This window comes from Struthio camelus, chromosome 18 (genome assembly GCF_040807025.1).
Source record: "Struthio camelus isolate bStrCam1 chromosome 18, bStrCam1.hap1, whole genome shotgun sequence".
NCBI classification, from domain to species: Eukaryota; Metazoa; Chordata; class Aves; order Struthioniformes; family Struthionidae; genus Struthio; species Struthio camelus.
In genome coordinates this window covers 5,027,804-5,046,972 of record NC_090959.1, presented here as the reverse complement: position 1 = coordinate 5,046,972, position 19,169 = coordinate 5,027,804, and the positions used below count along the sequence as shown (strand labels likewise).

The 19,169-nt window shown below is 39.2% G+C and overlaps 1 protein-coding gene across 14 annotated transcripts in view; it reads right to left on the bottom strand.

The window, feature by feature from the left end:
- PTPRT (protein tyrosine phosphatase receptor type T) overlaps window positions 1-19,169 on the bottom strand; it is a 469,240-nt gene that overhangs the window by 275,021 nt on the left and 175,050 nt on the right. For 12 of the 14 annotated variants that reach the window (XM_068912406.1, XM_068912401.1, XM_068912399.1 and 9 more), the window contains exons 3-6: window positions 17,214-17,485; window positions 12,572-12,653; window positions 8,335-8,450; window positions 5,804-5,978 (exon numbers count right to left, since the gene is read on the bottom strand). In XM_068912406.1, coding sequence (XP_068768507.1) covers window positions 5,804-5,978; window positions 8,335-8,450; window positions 12,572-12,653; window positions 17,214-17,485 — 645 coding nt within the window. The remainder of the gene's footprint in view (window positions 1-5,803; window positions 5,979-8,334; window positions 8,451-12,571; window positions 12,654-17,213; window positions 17,486-19,169) is intronic. The other 2 variants (XM_068912408.1, XM_068912407.1) reach the window with 2 other exon arrangements.

Here is a 19,169-nt window from a genome sequence, read left to right as displayed (position 1 = left end):
CAAGAGCTTTATACATCAGCAGTAACAGTCACATTTAGTAAATAATACATTAAAAATAAGCTCAAGAAACTTCATCCCATGCCTACCTCTCTATCACTCTCCACTGAAATTTGAATCCAAATAAAAACAAAAATTTTGACTTGCATTTGCCTCAGAATTTTTAATATGCACACCATTGGTCTTTCAACGAATTCCTGAAACTGAACCCAGTGGTGTGAAAAGAAAATCATATTAATTTCACTGTTGGCTACAAGAAGGATGACTTTAGACAACAGTCCCTACTGGTTTGGTGTAGAAACAAAAGGGCTAGTGAAGAAAGTAGTATGAAAAGTTGAAGACGAAAAAAATTGAATTATCAAAAGCCTTGGGTTTATGAATTTTCCTTGAATCCCAGCTGAAGTCTTGTATTCTTTCTGAACACAATGCTTCTAATTTATACCTCCATGACTAATGCAAATGTGAGAAACAATGAACGCACACATCTAAGCTTGACTGCAAGTCTATTTGGCACTGTGCAGTTTTGAAAATCAGCTCCTGTGTATAAAGGGTGCGTCAATCAGATCGCAAGGAAAGGGATTCATTTCCCAGTTCTATTTTGGGGTTAAATGGAAGAAGGAGGAAATGTTTCTTCTTGAAAGAACACTTATCATTTTTCCTAACAGCCAGTTTCTACAAAACAGTGACTTTCTCCTCTTAGCTGCCCTATCCACTACACAAAAAGGTATTAGCTGGACTGAAATAAGAGAAAGCAAAGATAAAGCACTTGCTGAAGGGGAGTGAGCATTTGAAATCTCTTGCCTCCCCCTTTTCTCACCACTTACCCGCTTAACGATTAAAACCGAGCTAAACCAACCGCTATTAGACGACAATTGTTGAACTAGACAGTTAGAATAGAGCAATGAGGAGTTTGAGTAATTGCTCGCCAGATTCGAACACCAAGGAAAGGAATATTACATTTCCTATGTCAGTGTAACTACAAAGAAATAAAGGAATGTAAGTGGCTTTCCAGGCACTACACAATCCAAGAGCTGTTCGCATGTGTTCAGTAATTTCAAAGCCAGCATAACCTTTATAAATGGTTCTCATGCACGCGCACACACACTGTAGTGTGTTGGTGCGGAGGTCAAAAGAGCAACATCATTACAGACCTTATCAAATCTACACTTCTCATGGCACTGTACATGCAAATTCTGCAGACTGCCTACTTCTGTCAAGCGGTAAAATAGAGAGAGAGATAGCAGTCAGCCTAAGGGAAACCCTTATTATCACAGCTTCACTGATACTGCTGGTAGAATCAGCAAAAGAGACTTTTTCCTGTTCACAAGGTGATAACTTCAAGGATCTTGATTAACTTGCTTTAGTCAAGCAGGAAAATTCAAATCTACCCAGCAACTTTGCAATCTGAGTGACTCAGACAGGAATTTTCATGCATTTCAGCTACTTAACCGAACTCCATTATGCATGCTAGAAAATATACTTTTAACATTAAAATCTAAAATGCATGTATTACTGACCACAGCTGTGCTCATCTCCTGAACAGCTCCAAGCAAGGGACTGGATTTGGTCCTCCAGCTATGCTCATGGGCACAAGAAGAGTGTTGCAATACGTTGGTACTTTCCAATTCACCACTACCAATGCTGTGACTGAAATATGAGGACTTGAGTACCACCTTAGCAAGGGTAGTTTTATTACCGCATGATGACAAGGATATTGTTACTTTTAATAAGTATTTTTGGCATGAATATCCTGGGATTCAGAACCATCTATTCCCCAAGCATGAAGTTAAAAACACGTGGAAGAATCCTTTTGATATCCACCACCTCTCTTAATAAATGCTTTAGATGCAATGAAAGACCTAGGAGTTTGTGGACATTTTAAGCAGGTATGTTGCATGCAATTTTATTTTCCTCTTTGCGACGCTCACTTGCCCCACACTGACAGAAGCTCTGCTCTTGGGTACGTGTATAACTCCGTATTATATTCTTTCATACCTATAATTCCACTCGTGTTACTCATGGAAACCTATGGAGGGCCAGAAAGGATGTTTCTAGGGCCACCTCCAGCCCAAGTCAAAGGCTCAGTCATAGAACGCAGATCTTTTCATTTTTGACTTTTTTTTTTAAAGATCCAGGATGCTCTTTCTCCTAACAGGTCTTCCGGCTGTTTAATAATAATTGAAACTGTTTGCACATAGCTCCTATTACAAACCCTGACAGAGTCACAACAGCCTGTAAAGGTTTTCTTGTTAAGTCTGCCTTCTTAAATGAGAATCCTGAATTTGCACAGTATATTTAAAACAGGAGCTTCTTCACAGTACTTTTTTTTAAAAAAATATCTTCTTATTTAGCATTCTTTTCACATGAGAATATCTTGGCTCTGATGAGCGGACAGTTTTGGTTGTGGGGTTTTTTTTTGGCTTTTTTTCCTCTCTCTCTCAATTCCAGTGCGTGCTATAAGGAAATGACTCAGATCACTAGAGCGGACCTCCCCTGTGCACCTGGGGCGTTAATAAACAGGCGATGCAATTAGAGCGAAAAGCATCATCCCTGAAAAGGATGAGAGAAAAAATAGCAAGCAAAACTCCAGAAAAGGAGCCACCTCTGCCTCTGGTGTCACTCAAGGCATCAGCTTCTCATGTCTAAAAACTTCGAGAAAAGACTGACAGATAAAAAGCCAAGGTGTCCCAAATATCACAACGATGACAGAAAGCCACTCAGTTAAGAGACAGACTGTTTTTCATCCGTGTTGACTAACCAAATGCTTTGAAATGCAACAAAGAAAACTGAAGAGAAACAGAATGTATCCTAGGCGGTAGGTAGCTCTCCTGTAACAGCGCACAGGTGGGAGAACGCCACGTACGCCTTGAAAGAATTTGTATCCAATAGCACTAAAATAATTTGCAGGGACTTTCTGGAGAGTAAAAGCCAGAGAAGAAAAATAGTTCATGAAAAATAAGTTATAGGTTTTTATCAGCTCTCAACTGATTTTTATCACCGGTTAAGTAATTGATTTAGGCACCCAGAATGTCTGAAAGGGATCAGAAGAAAAACAATTGCCAAACAAACCTCTAGGAGATGTGTGTCCACACACACACACACACACACACACACACACACACACATACACAGAGTTTGAAATGTTATTCAGAACCACTTGACGTGACAGGTTTCCTGGAAGGACATTTGAATTATATCATTAATATTGATTGTAAATGCCCAGATTCCATCCAGTTTCACAGTCTTTTAAATAATCTTTACACAGGCAAAATCCACTTTTAGTTCAGAATACGAGCAATGGCCATGCAGTTAACTTAAAAGAAAATTACAGACAAGAAGTATTTCATTTGTATGCGATCAGTGTAGAAAGATGTAGAATCTCTGGGTCTTTTGAAAACTGCCCTGGACAAAATTGTACTAAATTACTATATGTGCAACAGTGAGATAAGAATTAGAGAAGAGCTATTTCCACTGGGGCAGCATAGGATGGTAAGGTACACCGATGGAAATGATGGGTTTCTCTTGCTTGACTATTATGTTTCTACTGTGCAAAAAGAAGAATAAATGTACTGTCAATTCTACGAGGCTTGTATGAACCGAGTCAGAAGACAGAAAGGTATTAGCATAAACAGTGAATGGCTCTACAGGAAAGCTTTGTTTCAGTACTCTGAATGTATTGCCTGCTTCTAAATATGTAATATGTAATAATTTGAAACTAATAATGTTCTGGTCTTTTATGCAAGATTTCCAGTAATTACTTTGCAATAATCTCCTTTTTAAATTTAGTTCAACACTAACGTCTACATAGATGAGTAAGGGTAGGACCTGTGGGAGGGAGGGTTGTTTTGTTTTAATTTCACTGATCAAATTGTTCTGTAAAATAGATTATCTACTGCTCCAATGCAAAGGGTAGGAGTAGTATGTGTGCTTCAAAGCAAAGTCTCCCTTTCTGTATTTATCAAATCACAATCATGCAACGTCAAGAAACGCAAGTTTCTCTTTCCTATCTCAATACCATTAAAAAAAAAAAATCTTATTCCTAGGGAAGCAAACTGAGCTCTTTACAGGAAAAAGACACACAGAGACTCTTAAACCTTGACCTTTGTTGAAGCAATCCCTTACAGTTTTATGTTTAACTGACTGACAAAAGGAACACGAGAGGCAGAGCATTAGGTTAGATTTAGTGGGTTTAGGGACAGGACTGTCAATTGAGCAAAACTCCAATTACAGACTATTTTAATGTATACCCAAGTACATTATTGCAATTCAATAAACATCTCTTCAGAATTAAACAATTCCAGTTTGCTTTCATTTCAACCTGTGTGCACGCATTACAAATTTGTTATTATCCACCCTAAAATTAGTTAGACTTTTTTGGAAGCACTGATCCATGCAATCCCAGTGTGACACACTGCTGCATCAAACTAACCTCAAATGAACCACTTAACCTTACCTGCTTACCAAATAGGAACAAGGAGAAAAGGAACGTTCCTTCGATATTACTCTCCCATAATTTCATCTAGGTGGACGTCTGCCTAAATAATCCAGCAATGAATTTATCAATGTTTTTCCTGTTGGAAGACCAACCTCTCCTGTTTGCAACTTATTCTTCTACTTTTTTCTTTCTCAAATTGTTACACAATAAAACGTCAGGCTCATACCCTACTTTGCACATTCTGCTATCTGTTCCTCTGGAAGGTTGCCTTCCTTCTGTTTAGTTATAATGCAATACTAGATATGCCACTACTGGCAATTCAGCCCCATTTCAATCATGAATTAATTCCTCCACATGTGAATAAGACAGATGCAAGATCCCTCAGTGGAAGTTAAGAGCTCTTGGCATCTCACTGGAACAGTGCAGTCTGAATACACACAACCCTCAACATTTGAGACCTTGTAAGGGCGTCTGCAGGTTGACTGCCAAATGCCATAGGAATTTGGTAGGAAGTACTGCAGTGCACCAAAGTGATCTTGTTTCTACAGCAGCCTTTCTCTTTCAAAGAAAAGTAAAATACTGAGATCAATAAAATCATATTCTATGAGCATCCCTATACTTCAAATTCCTTCCACCCATGTCTGTGTAAGATGAGACTCAGGATGGAGCAGGCTCAAGATTGACTTAGCCACCTTCTGAACTCCCCTCCTAAGAGGGGACAAGCATCCCTGTGGTGTAGCTGAAGGCGAGTTTAACAAAGGCAGCACACTAAATGGCACTTTACTCCATGCCTCATGGGTGCTCTCTTTCTAATTTACCCATTCCAGTTCTACATCCTTCAACAAGCACCATATGGCACGTGTCAGGCACAGCGCCATCTCTTAAATCGTAGTAAGTAACAGAGGCCAAAACTCAAGCTTCCTTCAAGGACTACCAATATCTCTGCTGTTTACTTCAGGACATGAGAAGAATCAGTCTCATCATTTACCCCCAGTAGCCTTGAGCAGACTCTTCTGACATACAGTACTCCATCACAGGATGATTTATGTCTGGTAAAACACTAAAGGAAGGCAGATGAAGCTAACTGACAGCCATATTGTTCAGCTATCCACATTAAAAGGATCCATAAATACCACGCATCATTACAAGAGCTTACAAACAGGGCTGTATCCAGACAGAGCTTGTTTCCACGATTCAGATATCTGCTTTAAGAAAAATGATTGAAATTCATGACACTTAGAACCCTTTTTTCCTTCTTTAAATTTAATCTGAATAAAAGAGGAAGGTCCAATAGGACGGTAATTTTTACACATAGCTGCTATCTGGGAAGAAATACTCATCAGATAAACTCGTTGCTTTAATACAACCTACCTTTCACTATTAATTCTGCATAATTCGAAACTCCAGATCCACCATCGGAACGAATGACGCATCGGTACTTGCTGATACTGCGTTGGGAAGTGTCAGCTACGCTGACAGTAGCAGAAAAACGTCTATGGTTGACCACTCTAGTCACCATTAATGCTGTGTCCCTTCCATTCCACTGCTGTAAAGGCATACAAAAATAACGCAAGTTATGAGGACATACAGATTGTTCATTCATGGATAATTCAGTCTTCGTTATGCTTCTTAACACTGTTTAGATCTTCATGTTCACATTGCTAGGTTAGACTTCATGTAAGTACGAATTCTCAAAAAAGACTGCTAGCCATATCCCTACAAAATTGGCATGTATGGACTGTATGACCTAATGGGCTTAAATATTTTTGGATATATATTTAGGGTTATTTAGGTTTTCCTGTCTGTTCAATTTTTGAAAAGTGTTTGCATGTCTGATGTGTTCAACGTACTGAAAGGGCTGGACAGTGACAGTTCCAACTACGTATTCATACAGGATAGATTTAGAAGCTTAGCTAGCATATGAAAACACCACGGATAAATAGATTTTGCACACCTGGAAAAACGCAAACAAACAGATTTTGTACACCTGGCACTTGCAGGTGTAAAATTCTGTTTCAGGACCAACTTAAATAAATTAATTGGACACACAAACATGTTTCCGTGTCCAATATTGCTCAAAAAGCCTCTCTAAACCAATGCCAGACTACATTTTCATAACTGGAAATCAGACAGATGAAGATCTAGCCAGAAACCGATGTTCTACACAGCACAAACACCTGAACTTGCTCAGTTGGTCTAGTTTATTAGGAGTTTCAAAGCAAAACAAAATATTGTTTTGCCAATTTCCAGTAATCAATTTGCTTGTGGTATTTCCAAGGCTATTTTCATTAAATGCTTCAATTTTAAAGAATAGAAAACAAGTTTCCACTAGCAACCATAATGATTTTCTCCCAAACCCCTGCTTCTCATGGAAAAAGGTTCACATTGCTTCAGGTCACAAGTGTTTTATATACATCTAGTTGTAATTGTGGAAGGATTTCGTAGAAAGAACTCAAAAAAGCTAAAGAATATAGCAAAATGCATCTCAGTGAATGCTAAAAGTACAATATAGGTTAAGAAATGTCAGATCAAAATTGAATTGCTAGGCTAACAGCTATGATAACAGTACAGGTAAAGCAAGTGTCAAGTCATTTCACATAATGCCAACTGCATTTCTCACCAACTCCAATATTTTTCCCGGTACTAATTTTCATCTTTGCTATTAGATAAACTCATTCATCCCCAAATATTTAGACTCAGTTTGAAATTATTTCTAAAGTTTATCAACATGTCTAAAATAAATTTAAAAATGAGAAAATCTATTAGTTATTTGAATAAATACCATAGCAATTATTGCAAGGGTAACTCTTCTCCACCTCAGAAGATGTTGCAAATATGTCTTTTTATAGATGCCACAGTAAAGAAACTGAATTTTGTCCTTAGGGCATTAATTCAGGAAAATATATAGATTTCAATTCTACTGTATTTGAAGAGCTCTAGGCACATGCTTGCCAAATCAGGGCCTCAGTCGCATTAGTCTGACCTGCAAATAAAAATTGTTGATTTCCTTAAACTTTCTGAAGCTCTGTGTTGGCCCTGATTACATGAATAGTACATAGAGTAACAGAGTCTTCTCAACTTGTTCGGGATGTCAGGAGTCTAACGGCACAGAAGTTTAGAAGAAGGAAGAGTTCTACTATTTTAAAAGCTCCTTTAAGAGCTTTATGTGTAGAAAGCGGTAATGTCAGGTTTCCACATTTCTGAGCATTTCAAAGGGCTGAAGAAATCACTTTGCCCTTCACTGGGAAGCAAGCACTTCACCTTTTAAGTTTGTTAAATTTTCCATTTCTGACTCTAGAATGGAAAATCAATTATTAAAAGTTGTTACCATACCCACATGAATAGCACGAGTGAATCTTTCAAATCCAACCGAGAAGGCAGACAAAAAGAGGTGGAAGATTTTGCTTCTCTTATCTTGAAGTCTTTCAGTGAGTGATTAAAAGAAATGGTCTAGTATTAACCCAAGCAAGGAAAACTGGGAGGAAGAAACACTGTGGGTACAAACTGGCTTTGCCCTTTCTGCACCATCCAGGTAGTTATCCTAGGCCCTTCCTGTTAGCGCATCTTTCCACCTTAACGCATTGTCCACAATTCAGAGTCAGTGACATTTTGGGAGGGCAAGAAAAAAGGTGGTTGCATATTAAGCAGAAGGGAGAAAATAGTCCATTTGTTCTTTCTTTTCTGTTTTACTGCTGGGTATTTATAGGCATGTGGGCATTCGACTGAAACCACAGTTTTACTGTCATTGGCCATTTTTTCATCTTCTGTATCATATTTTGTCACCCTGAACTCTCATCAGCTTAAAACAAGTCAAAAAGGATCTTGACTGAAAGGACTTTGTCCCACCACCCAGTCCTTCCCCATCTACTTATTTTTACTTGAAAAAAATACCATCACTTTACCTGGAGCCAGAGCTTGTCGTGCTGCGACCACTTGCCCCCAGCAATGCACTGGAAGGTTGCGTTCTGCCCCACGTTAACCTCCACGTTCTGCAGCCGGAGGAAATGAGGTGCTTTCCCTAACAGAAAATGCAAAGTGTTGCCAAGGTAGAGCAAGGCAGTACTCAGCTATGCTACAGACATACACACTCAGCAAATTATTAGGGCAATGCCAAGCCTAGCCTTGACAAAGTGATTTAGCAAAATAAAGCTGTCCTTCAGCTTTAATGATTCAGTGCGGAGTGGAGCAAACGATCTTACAGAGAATGGCCTAAGGGATGGTATAAAGCTCTGGCACATCTGAAAACTCACGCTTACTATCAGATCACAATGCAAGATCACAGTCATCAGCACAATTTCTTACTGCTTGCTATAAAGAGTAATTGAGTAATTTATTTGCTTTAGAAAACTGTGTTTCTAAAAAGGTCAAAAAAATCAAATACTTTTGAGTTTGTCAAGTGTGACTAACCCCAAACCAGTTCTCATCCAGTTCTTTTTTTTTCCTTATTTTCTTGACTGTCAAATAAATCCTAGGGCTTTAGAACAATTATATCACTTTGATATCAAACCACTAATATTAAATATTAATATCACCAATATTAGCATATCACTGTATCAGTTTATTAACCACCGATATCAGTGTGTCACTGATTTAAATTCAGTACTAATTAAATATTAGATCACTGATATTAAAATACATCCCTTATATTAAATATTCATCTGTTCACACAGGAACAAGATCAGAGCACTTTTTTTCAACTAAACTGTGGACTCATTCACCTCTGTAAGTAGTTTTAGAGGAAAATAAAAAGAATTTTACAGCAGTGAATTTGACCCTTGCAAATGAAATCAGTTCTGTGCTGGGCTTTGGAACAAAGTTTATGCACCATTTAAATACTTTTAGCTAGGGTGCACAGAAGTCTTGTGAGACTCCAAAGGTCAAACTTTTTCAAATTCATGTTCACCTTCTATAAGAAAGGATTATGCATTATTGCAATCAGGCACCAATAGGCACCATATTCATATCAGGCACCATAATTTCCAAGTACGTATCAACCCATATTTCTCCACTGGAAATAGCTTCAAAAGGACGTGGGCATCTGTGTCTATGTGTGCACAAGGATTGTTATATAGCTTGATATATAGCTCATTAGCTGCTACTTCTATGCCTGTACATGGGCAAGTACATTTTTCAGACATATGACGAAGAATTCAGGCCAAAAGTTTGTACGGAGATGCTGCACTGCGTTCACCAGACAACGCGCTTGCCAGCAACTCCTGCAAGCTAGGACTGCAGAAATGGAGTGATCCCACACTATCACACTTCCTGGGGAGCAATAATTACGCCAAAGTTTACAAGAAAACTACCTTTGGGTGAGAGAGAGAGAACATACTACGTGGTATGTTCAGGCTAATATTTGAGTAATTTCTGCCTGTGATCTAAGCAGAGCAGACAACACAAGCCAGCTCCAAACCCAAAGCTATGTGGCCAGGGCGAGCACAGCAACAGCAGCCGCCGTCTCCTGGTGCTCAGGTCTGCTCCGCGTCCAGGGCACGGGCAGAGCTAAGCTGTCCGGTGCTTGCAGGTGATCACACAGACTTAGCCACTGTAAAAGGCTTGAGCACAATGCAAAACTACTATTACCATTCCTCACAGTGGTGGGGAAAAAGCTACACTATTGTTGTTTATTTTTCTCCATCGCGGTGTCATTAGGGGCATTTTGCTGATATTTAGGCTTGTCTCCTACACCATGGTCTAGGAAAGTGAAACAGAAATGAGCGGAAAACAAACAAACAAAAACAGTACTTTCAGTCATCTCCAGCGTCGCCAGGAGCTTCATGGTTCCTGTGGTTTGAGTCATAATCATTGTAAAACAGTATGAGGGGCAAAACCTGTACAAGCTGAGAGAACACTGCTGGCTTTTACCTCGGGTGGCTGTTACTGCCTAATGACGAATGCAACACCAGGAATCAGCAGGGAGAAGCATTTAAAAGACTGTCAAGAACTTACGGGGGGACCACCGCATATTCAAGCTTACTTCTAACTTATTTCAAGCTTATAAGAGCTTACTTGTAGGGAATACTGTCTGCTGCAAGTGGCAAACTGACCCACAGTGGAGCAGTTACAGTTCACATCATTTTAGTTTTGAGTCTTGAAATCTAAGCACCAGCTCAACTAAAATATAAGGAAAATAACTCCACCAGTAACATTAATGGTTTTTTGAAGGCTGATAGGAGTCTTCTGGTGGATTTGTCCATTAATAACAACACAGTTGTGAAACTTCTATTAACTCTACCAGCAACTCCACCAGGAAAAAGGCAGCTAAAAAATTTAAGAAATGACCTGACTAGGAAGAATGGACACTTCTTTCTAAAATTAGCAGGGATATGAAGTGCTTCAGCTGATCTTTATAAGCAATGCACATGGACTCTGTACAAAAGGATAAAAGGCAGTTCAGTTGACACTGAAACTCCCTGTCTCTATTCTCAAAGCTGCACAGCAATTCTCAGTGAACTGCAACAGCACAACTGAATGATCAGGTACTGAACGTATGAGTTTATCACTGAATGAACACGCTGACAACACCCTTGTCTCTACGCACACGAATTTTATGTATTTTCATAGAGACTTCAGTTCAAAAATAGCACTCTTATTCACTAAATTAACATTAAGATCATACCTCATTTTGCAGAGAGACCTGCGCATACTTGGAGAAATGGACTTAAACAGCAGTTTAAGTACTTCAGTAAGCAGGGGTCTAACACTGCATCCTTTCTCCTTTTTAAATCATTGAACTTTCTTGTCCAGGCTTTGCTTGGCTTTATTGGCCTCTCCACCAGTAAAAAGATCAGTCAGCGCCTGACACGCTGTGAAATCCGAGCACACCATGCGTGGGATTTATTTGGATGCTGCCAGTTATCAGCAGCAGCTGGTTAACACTGATTGTAAGTTTTTCTTAATGAAGTAAATGCGCCCAAAGGCCTAAGAAATGAGTGCGTGATAAATATAATTTAGTTAAACAGCAATTATCCATATTGCAGTTATCAGAAGTGTCCTGTTAAGCTTGAGCAGAACCATGTCTATCACACTGAATGGCAGCTATTCTTTGAAATTCTGTCTTGCAAGAAAATCAGCTGATCTATAACTAGACTATCCCACAGATTTGACGCATGTGATTCGCTTGCGCACAGCAGCTGCCACTACCTTACTGAAACCACGAACTAGTGAGACAGGCTGTAAAACTCTGGAACTGGAAGGGTTTTGTACTGTCTTTCCAAATGACACCAGGCTTGCTGGATTTGCAGCCTCAAATGATGAATACAAACAGGTATCATCCAAAATTACATTTGGATATCAAATATCTAATAACTTAAGCATTAAAAGGCATGGACTCATTACAGATTGCTCATAAGGACATTAAGATATTTGAAGAAGAAAAGCACAAAGCATGTCTAAACTCATTAAAGAACATGAAGGCTCTTAAAATCTTCAGAAGAGACTGTACACTACATATAAAACACACATACAAAAGTCATCAAACTAAACTGTGGACACACAAAACCGCAGCAACTCAGAGCCAAAAGTTGAGATTTAGGGCTTTTTTAAGTATAAAAATCTAGACTGAACGTATTGTGACTAAGATAGAAAAAAACATAGTACTAACAATTTTGAACAGCATGATGAACCTGCCTTAGTCTCCACTCCTGTGCAAATGTATTGTCTGCATGAGACTTTTTAAATATGCACATAGGTGCTGAGCGGGTTTAACTTTTGTTTCAAGAGATACCTTTTGCATACATCCCTTAACAAAGGAAATACTGTTTTGTTTTTTTTTTTTTTAAGTTAACTGCATAGGATATCGTCAGAAGCTTTTCAGATCTTTTTCTTCAAGGATATGACTCAGAAGTAACAAAATAATCGGAGTTTTATGTTCTCTTAGCAACAGAGGAAGAGAGACTTCCACAGACATTCCGGCACTAGCTCCGGATCCAGATCTGTGTTGCCTTTTGCACAACTTGCAAAGTTATGTAATTATGCAAGGCTGACTCTCTCAGAGGGACTCGAGAAGACATTTTAGAGTTGACTGAACTGGGTAAATCACTCACCTAGACTGTGAAGCATGATATATTACACATTAACATATTTTTTTTTAAAAAAAAAGAAGAAGAAGAAGAAGAAGAAGAAACAAAGAATGCTTACTGCATGGATGGGCAAGAACTCTGACTTCATCCACAGCGATGTACCCTGGATGTCCTTTCAAGGAGACAGATTCAAATATCACCTGAAATACAAAACAAGAAAAGGTTTTCTTAAAAAAAGAACAGCTGCCCTGGCCTTTTGGCCAGTCACCACACACCACTCTCACTGCAGTTTCCGAACCATTCAAGGCATTTCATCATCAATGATGAAGGGATACAGACACAATTCAGTACGTATGTGCATATTAAAGACTGAAAGTCTATTTCATACAGGAAACAAAAAGTTACAGTAACGTTTATTAGGATTAGAAAGCTATGCGCTTCTTTCATTTGGAGGAGCAAAAAATATCCCATGGATACAAACAAATGGATTCAATTTAAGCATCAGTGCAAGAACAGTTCGTGGTTACTCATTTGACATCTTGTTCTTAGCACAATTCCAAAAGTTGGAGAAAGCTGTTCATTAAATAAAATTATCTTACTGAATCAATAATGCTGCGTGGATTCTTTTGGAGGAAACCTTGACTTGGCATGCATGCCATCGCGGTTCCAGAGAGCAAATTTTGAGCAACAGATGACCCTGGATTCCAGCTGCTGCACTGAAATAAGACTCTTCCCAAAATGTTACAATAAAGTAGTTTTTCTGCCTTTCTCTGGTTGAAGAATGAATTATCTTAAAAAGCCTATACATAATATTTATCTACATTAACCCTACACTAATTAGGCCTATTTTATTTATGTATCCGGACAATGAAAAAGTTCCACTAGTTTGGGGCTGAATACACAGATATTCTATTACAGGCAAACAAAAACGTAACTTTTTCCTATGACTCTGAGAATGAAGCTGGAAACCTGTCCTAATTTGGAGCATCTCGTTACTAAAAATATATAGACTACTTGAAAAGAGTTCAGAAAAAAGCTAAAAGACTAATAAAGAGATTACTAAAACTAAAATAACTACTGCCAAATAAGCTAAAATGCAGGAGAAAGTAATATTAAATATGGTGTACACGAAGTCTGTTAACTACTTAAAGCCAGCTTTTAACACTGTTAATAACCAGTCTAAATAGAAGTTGATAGTCCCTGTCTGTCACTGCTTAGCCTCTTTTTCGTCTCCTCCATCAGAAGATTAAATATAGTAAAATATCCAATGGTCCAAATGCCGATCACTGAAAGTCCAGGCTATTAAAGTAAGAGCAGTGTGTACTTCATCAGCATAAATTTTTTGGTTTTGCTTTGCATTTGAGCTTCCAGAACCTTAGTTTCTGCACATGCTCCCATGACTTCCTGAGATCTCTTCCCTCAATTCTATACACACCCAAATGTGAGATCTCCTCAGAGTCCTTAAGAAAAAAGGTATGATAAAAGCAGGCAGAATATAAACATAAACTCAGAAAAGCTCAGCTGCTAACAAAATGAAGAAAGAATTCTACACCAGAGGAGGGTGGACAAAACATGGACTGTCCAAAGTGTAGAAGAAGGAAGTAAATCTCTAGAAGAGAAAATAACGATCCAAAAAAATCAACAAGTGCTTTGAGTGATGAAAATTCCTTCCTAGGTTTTCTAGGGATGGTATAGACAAATAGTACAGTGTATATCCATAATATGGAAATGATGATTAATTCTGTAAGATGAGATGTCATTTATGATACAAATTGTACCTCCTGGGAAGGTCACCTAAGGAACTACTGCAGCTTCCTTCAAACACAAGATTACTAATAGTAACTTCACAGTTACTAAAATTTATTTTAGCGTTTATGAGAAGTTCTAAGCCATGCTAGACTCCATCTTCAATTTCCCTCAAGCCGACTTCCTCGGAGTCTCAGCCCTTGGAATAAAAAGCTCTCTGAGACATTGGCATCAGCTATGAGCAGGTGGCAAAAGCAGGCGCCACTAAATAGAGAATGGTCCTCTGTTAATTACTGACCTGTACAGAGCCTTTAATAGGGTGCAATGCAACCCAAGCCACTGGAGTCACTGCATCAGGTGATAGAAAGCCCATGCATTTAATCTTCACATCGGTGCAGAATCCACTGAAAAGAGTGGAGGATTCCTCTCAATTCATACAATATTGTTTTAACAGTGGTTTTTTTCATCTGTCCTGCTCTACACTCAGATCTTCTCCTTACTTCCCAGTTCAAACTTCCACACAATTAGCCTGTTTTATATTGTACAGCATCTCAGCCCTATCAAAGCCAGTAGCATGGGAGCACAAAGGCTTTCCCAGAGACAGAGAATCGGGACCCAGCGAAGAGGAAGAGGCAGAAACCCAGGCATATACAAGGCCTGCTGCTGCAAACTTGACACTGAATGTCTCTAGTGTCCTTTTAATCTCAGTGGGATATGTAATATAATGGTTGAGATACAGGCTTTTAACTGTGCTTTACATTTAAGTAACTTCTCAGAACAAAATATAGCTGACAAAATGCAAAGCTTTACTCTTAAAAAGCATTTTTAAATGCCCCTGGGAACTGCAAAAACCAAGCCATTTCATGTTTCCTTACCAATAAACAACCTCACATTTCAGCTGCTGTACACCAACAACATCCGCGTTAGCAAAGTAGCCCGGCTCATCTGTTGTGGTGCAAGTTTTCTTCAGGCACAGATCAATAAAGTTACTCGCTACTCATGAAAAGGCCTCTTCCCGCAGACTAACGCTGCCCTTGGTGCTTTCTGGGACTAAGTTCATCCTCAAGGCAAGCAATAATTCAGAATCACACATACTAACTTTCTCCAAGTACTATTATGGCTTTGTTTGCTACACTGAAAACATAGGCAGGTTGGGAATCCAAATACGACTAACTGGAGGACAGGCGTTGTAAATCTCCACCACGTTTTTATCTCAGCAGAGAGCTTTTGGATCTCTTTGACTCATACGGTCTTTGCGCGGGAGTGCCAGGCCTAAAAGCATGACCTCTGGCATTGGGCTGTGTGGCTAGCGTTGCACTAGTCACATCTCGAAAGCTCAGAGCACTTCCCAAAGCCTCAGCCGGTTTCAGATTTCTCACGACAGACTTTCGATGCACGCTGTGACTCGCGACAGCACAGGTTTGGTGCATTAAGAGAATTCTCCATGTTTTCCCTGACACAGGTTTCATTATTTAGGAGAAAGGCTATTTTTCCAGTGTTATCTACTGCTTTTCAAATACGTAACATGCTTTCATGTTACGCCACACACCTTTGGGCTCAGGCAGCTGCGCTAACCCTAAACATCACTAAAGATATTGTCTGTATCAACCTTCTAAATAACACTTGGGGGTTAGCTGCTCGTAGCAGATACAAAAGCTGTATTGGACTATGCCAAATCTCTCCACAGCTTTAAACAATCAGGTACTGCCAACAGGCAGCAAGGTCCAATGAGAAGGCTCTTGAGTGAGTGTGGTCAGTCAGAGGTCACACACATGCTACACACTTTGACATCGTACCCCTAATCAAATAAATTTTAGGGACCTTTAACAGCTGAAGTTCATTTACCATTTCATGACGGTACAGTTACACCTTACAACACAAACATGTATAGATACAGCCGCGACATCTGCAGTCTGCATTATAAGCCAGGTCACAGGTATTGTAAAGTTTAGTACTGTCATAGACAACTTTTTATCAGCCACATTCTAGGTACTTGAACAGTCTTTCATGATATATTTGTTCAAGCCCCTATAATCAAAGAAAGAGTGTCAGTGTGTGTATCTACTCAAGGAATCAAGAGTTCACAGAACGAAACAAGTATCCTTGGTCTTTCTCAAGACGAACACAGAATCATGTGCACATGATCACGGAAGTTGCCACCACCAGAACTGAAGTTTCACATAACTTCCATTCATCCTTCCTCCAGGCAAAGACACCCAAGTTACAGAGATCATTAATCTTGGCAGAGGTAATAGACTTCCAATACAGGGCCCATCTGACTAATTCCTACACTTGGGCAAAGGCAAAACTCTGGAAACCATGGAAATGACTTGCTTTAACAACTTATGGGAAAAAAATCTCCTAACAGAACAAGTAAAACTATAATACAAGCAAGGCTTTAAAAAAAAATTAATTAAAGAAAAAGTGAAGGAAGATAAAAGAAGGATCGGGTGAAAACTCTGCTCATTTTGTTAACATGGTACAAGCTTATGTTAGTATCTTATGTATCTCTGCCCCTTACATGGGCAGCAGGAGCACAGATGCAAAGCCGAATGAGCAAATGTGAAGCATTCACTCGCACGGAATCAACCAAGGTCCAAAAATAGGTCAGAAAAGCTTACGCAGAGAGGCCAGTTAAATATCTACATAGTCATTTGTAAATTTACATTTACAAAGTGTCATGGAAAGTGCCAGTACAAATCTGCTTATGTGCCAACTTCAAGACATAAATGGGTGTTAACTTTCCAGTAATTTGACTCTGGCAGTCCTTCACTCTGTGACCTAATAAGTTCCCAAGAAAAAGGGTGAAGAAGGAAGAAACATGTAAAGATGTCTAAATCACCTCTTCTTATAAAACTTTATATGTAAACTTTATATGTAAACTCACTCTGACATAAAAAAGGAGGGAGGAATCAGAATTAAACTTGCAGAATACCTATTGCTAACCATAGCCTAACCTCATACCTCAGCAAACTTTCAAAGGGATAAGAGCAAAAAATATTTCAAATTCATACCTGATAAAAATGTGGCCAGAACGTACTGATGGCAAGTTCCGCCTTCACCCATCCTTCCGTAACAATCCCTGACACATTCCATATGGGATTGCCCTGTGGTCCACCGTTCACCTTCACATAGACATTCAGAGAGCCAGGACTGGAACGGTCTCTGCTGGATAAGTAATAGTGGAAGTCGATGCAATGTGTGTCATTTTCCTTCAATGTAGGCAAAAGCAAATGAGCTTTCTGCCCAGATGCCCGTCCAGAGCTGTTTACCATCATGAAGGAGCCTATAGACAGTGAAGGGAAAATGGAAAGAGAAGAAAAAGGGGTTTTTGTTTGCCTCTTTCAACAAGAACACTTCTGTCAGAAACATAAGCGATTCTTCAAAAGCCAGAAAACAAAACATTCGTCTGGAGAACTCAAACTAGCTATTTTATGTTAGTGGTTAGGTAACAAAAAGAAAGGATATTAAAATTACAGGGTAGAGATACAAACAGATTCAAGGCCAACTACTGCTGCCATAATTAGGTAATTTAAAAATCAAATTAAAAAAAATCTGCTTTGCTTGTATTAATTTTATAACCTTATAATAAAACAGTCACTCTAAACAAAAGCACATCCACAGTTAAAGCAGCAGCACAGCTCCCCTAGCGCATAACCACGTACCTCCTTTCCCAATGGCACATTCAAAATGGAAGACTACAACAACAGACCAAACCCTCAGCCGGTGAGAGTCTACATGGCACTTACCTACCTCATGCCAATCTACGTTTGCTAACCCTGCATCTTGGCTCCACAAGCTTCTGAAGGGTGCAATGCATTAACAAAATCTCAATTTGCAGAGGCCAGATGAATGAGACTTGTTAGCAACATCTCAACGTGAAACGATGCAATAAAGACAATTACAGTTCTGGGAGGGAAGGACAGGCTGAACTGAGGTAGGGAAGTACATATTGAAGCAATTCATGAGTTTGTTAACCCTGAAGCTTGCATCGTATTAACCACAGCACTGGATGTTGAACTCATGTTTGGATTCATCAGGCAGTTATTTTGCAGCACATTGTGTCTCGACTCATCTCTTCGCAGATACATCAAGGTGACAAATGTTAGCAATAAGGAAAAACATTATGAGAGCTATTTGATTCAATTCTGTTTAAAGAATCTGCTTTATGTGTGTGCAGACACCCACAGAAAAAGCTGAAGGAAATACTGAGGGTTGGGGGTGGGGGAAGGGAAGCTGTGTGTCAGTAGCCAGGCATGATAATTTTTAAACAAATGCAGCCTTCCTGACATTTGTCAGTTCTGATGCTGCTGCCGCCAAGTCACGCTACCAACGTATTTCTCTGCTGCCCTCTTGCAGTTCACAGAAGACTGAGTTTGAAAAGCCTTACCCCACTTCTAACCTATGGACGTTCCCTATTCCATGTTGCAGTAGCGAAGCAGACTCTCAGATGAGCCAGATCAAACTTTTGATCAGTTCTGTGCAGTGAAAAGCCATATATTCTCAATTTGTACCAACAGATACAAATCTATTTTTTCCCGTGTTTATACGATATATATGCATTTCGTAAAGGATTGGGAAGCATGGATGCAGAAGGAAGTCAATCTCTCATAAAAAGTCAAATACTCTAGAGACCTCGGAAAATTCAAGCCCAATGCAAGCACAGCTGCAGAACAAGCTTTACTAAGCAAGACGAAAAGCTACAGGCAAGATGCTCTCGGGCAATTCTATCTTTCATCTTGGTATGCTGAAAATCAAAATGGCCCCAAATCAAGAAACAGCAAGCACTTTGAGAAACTTAACAGTGGAATCCAAACTTTCCAATTTCTCTCTAATAATCAAAGTCCAAAAGGGAGGATTTAGTTAAATACTGCCTGTTGATCTAATTCTGCTCCCAGTCAACCATAAATCCCCTTCTTCAATTAAATGAGAGAAGCTTTAACAGAGTACTCTATGCACACTTTTTTTTT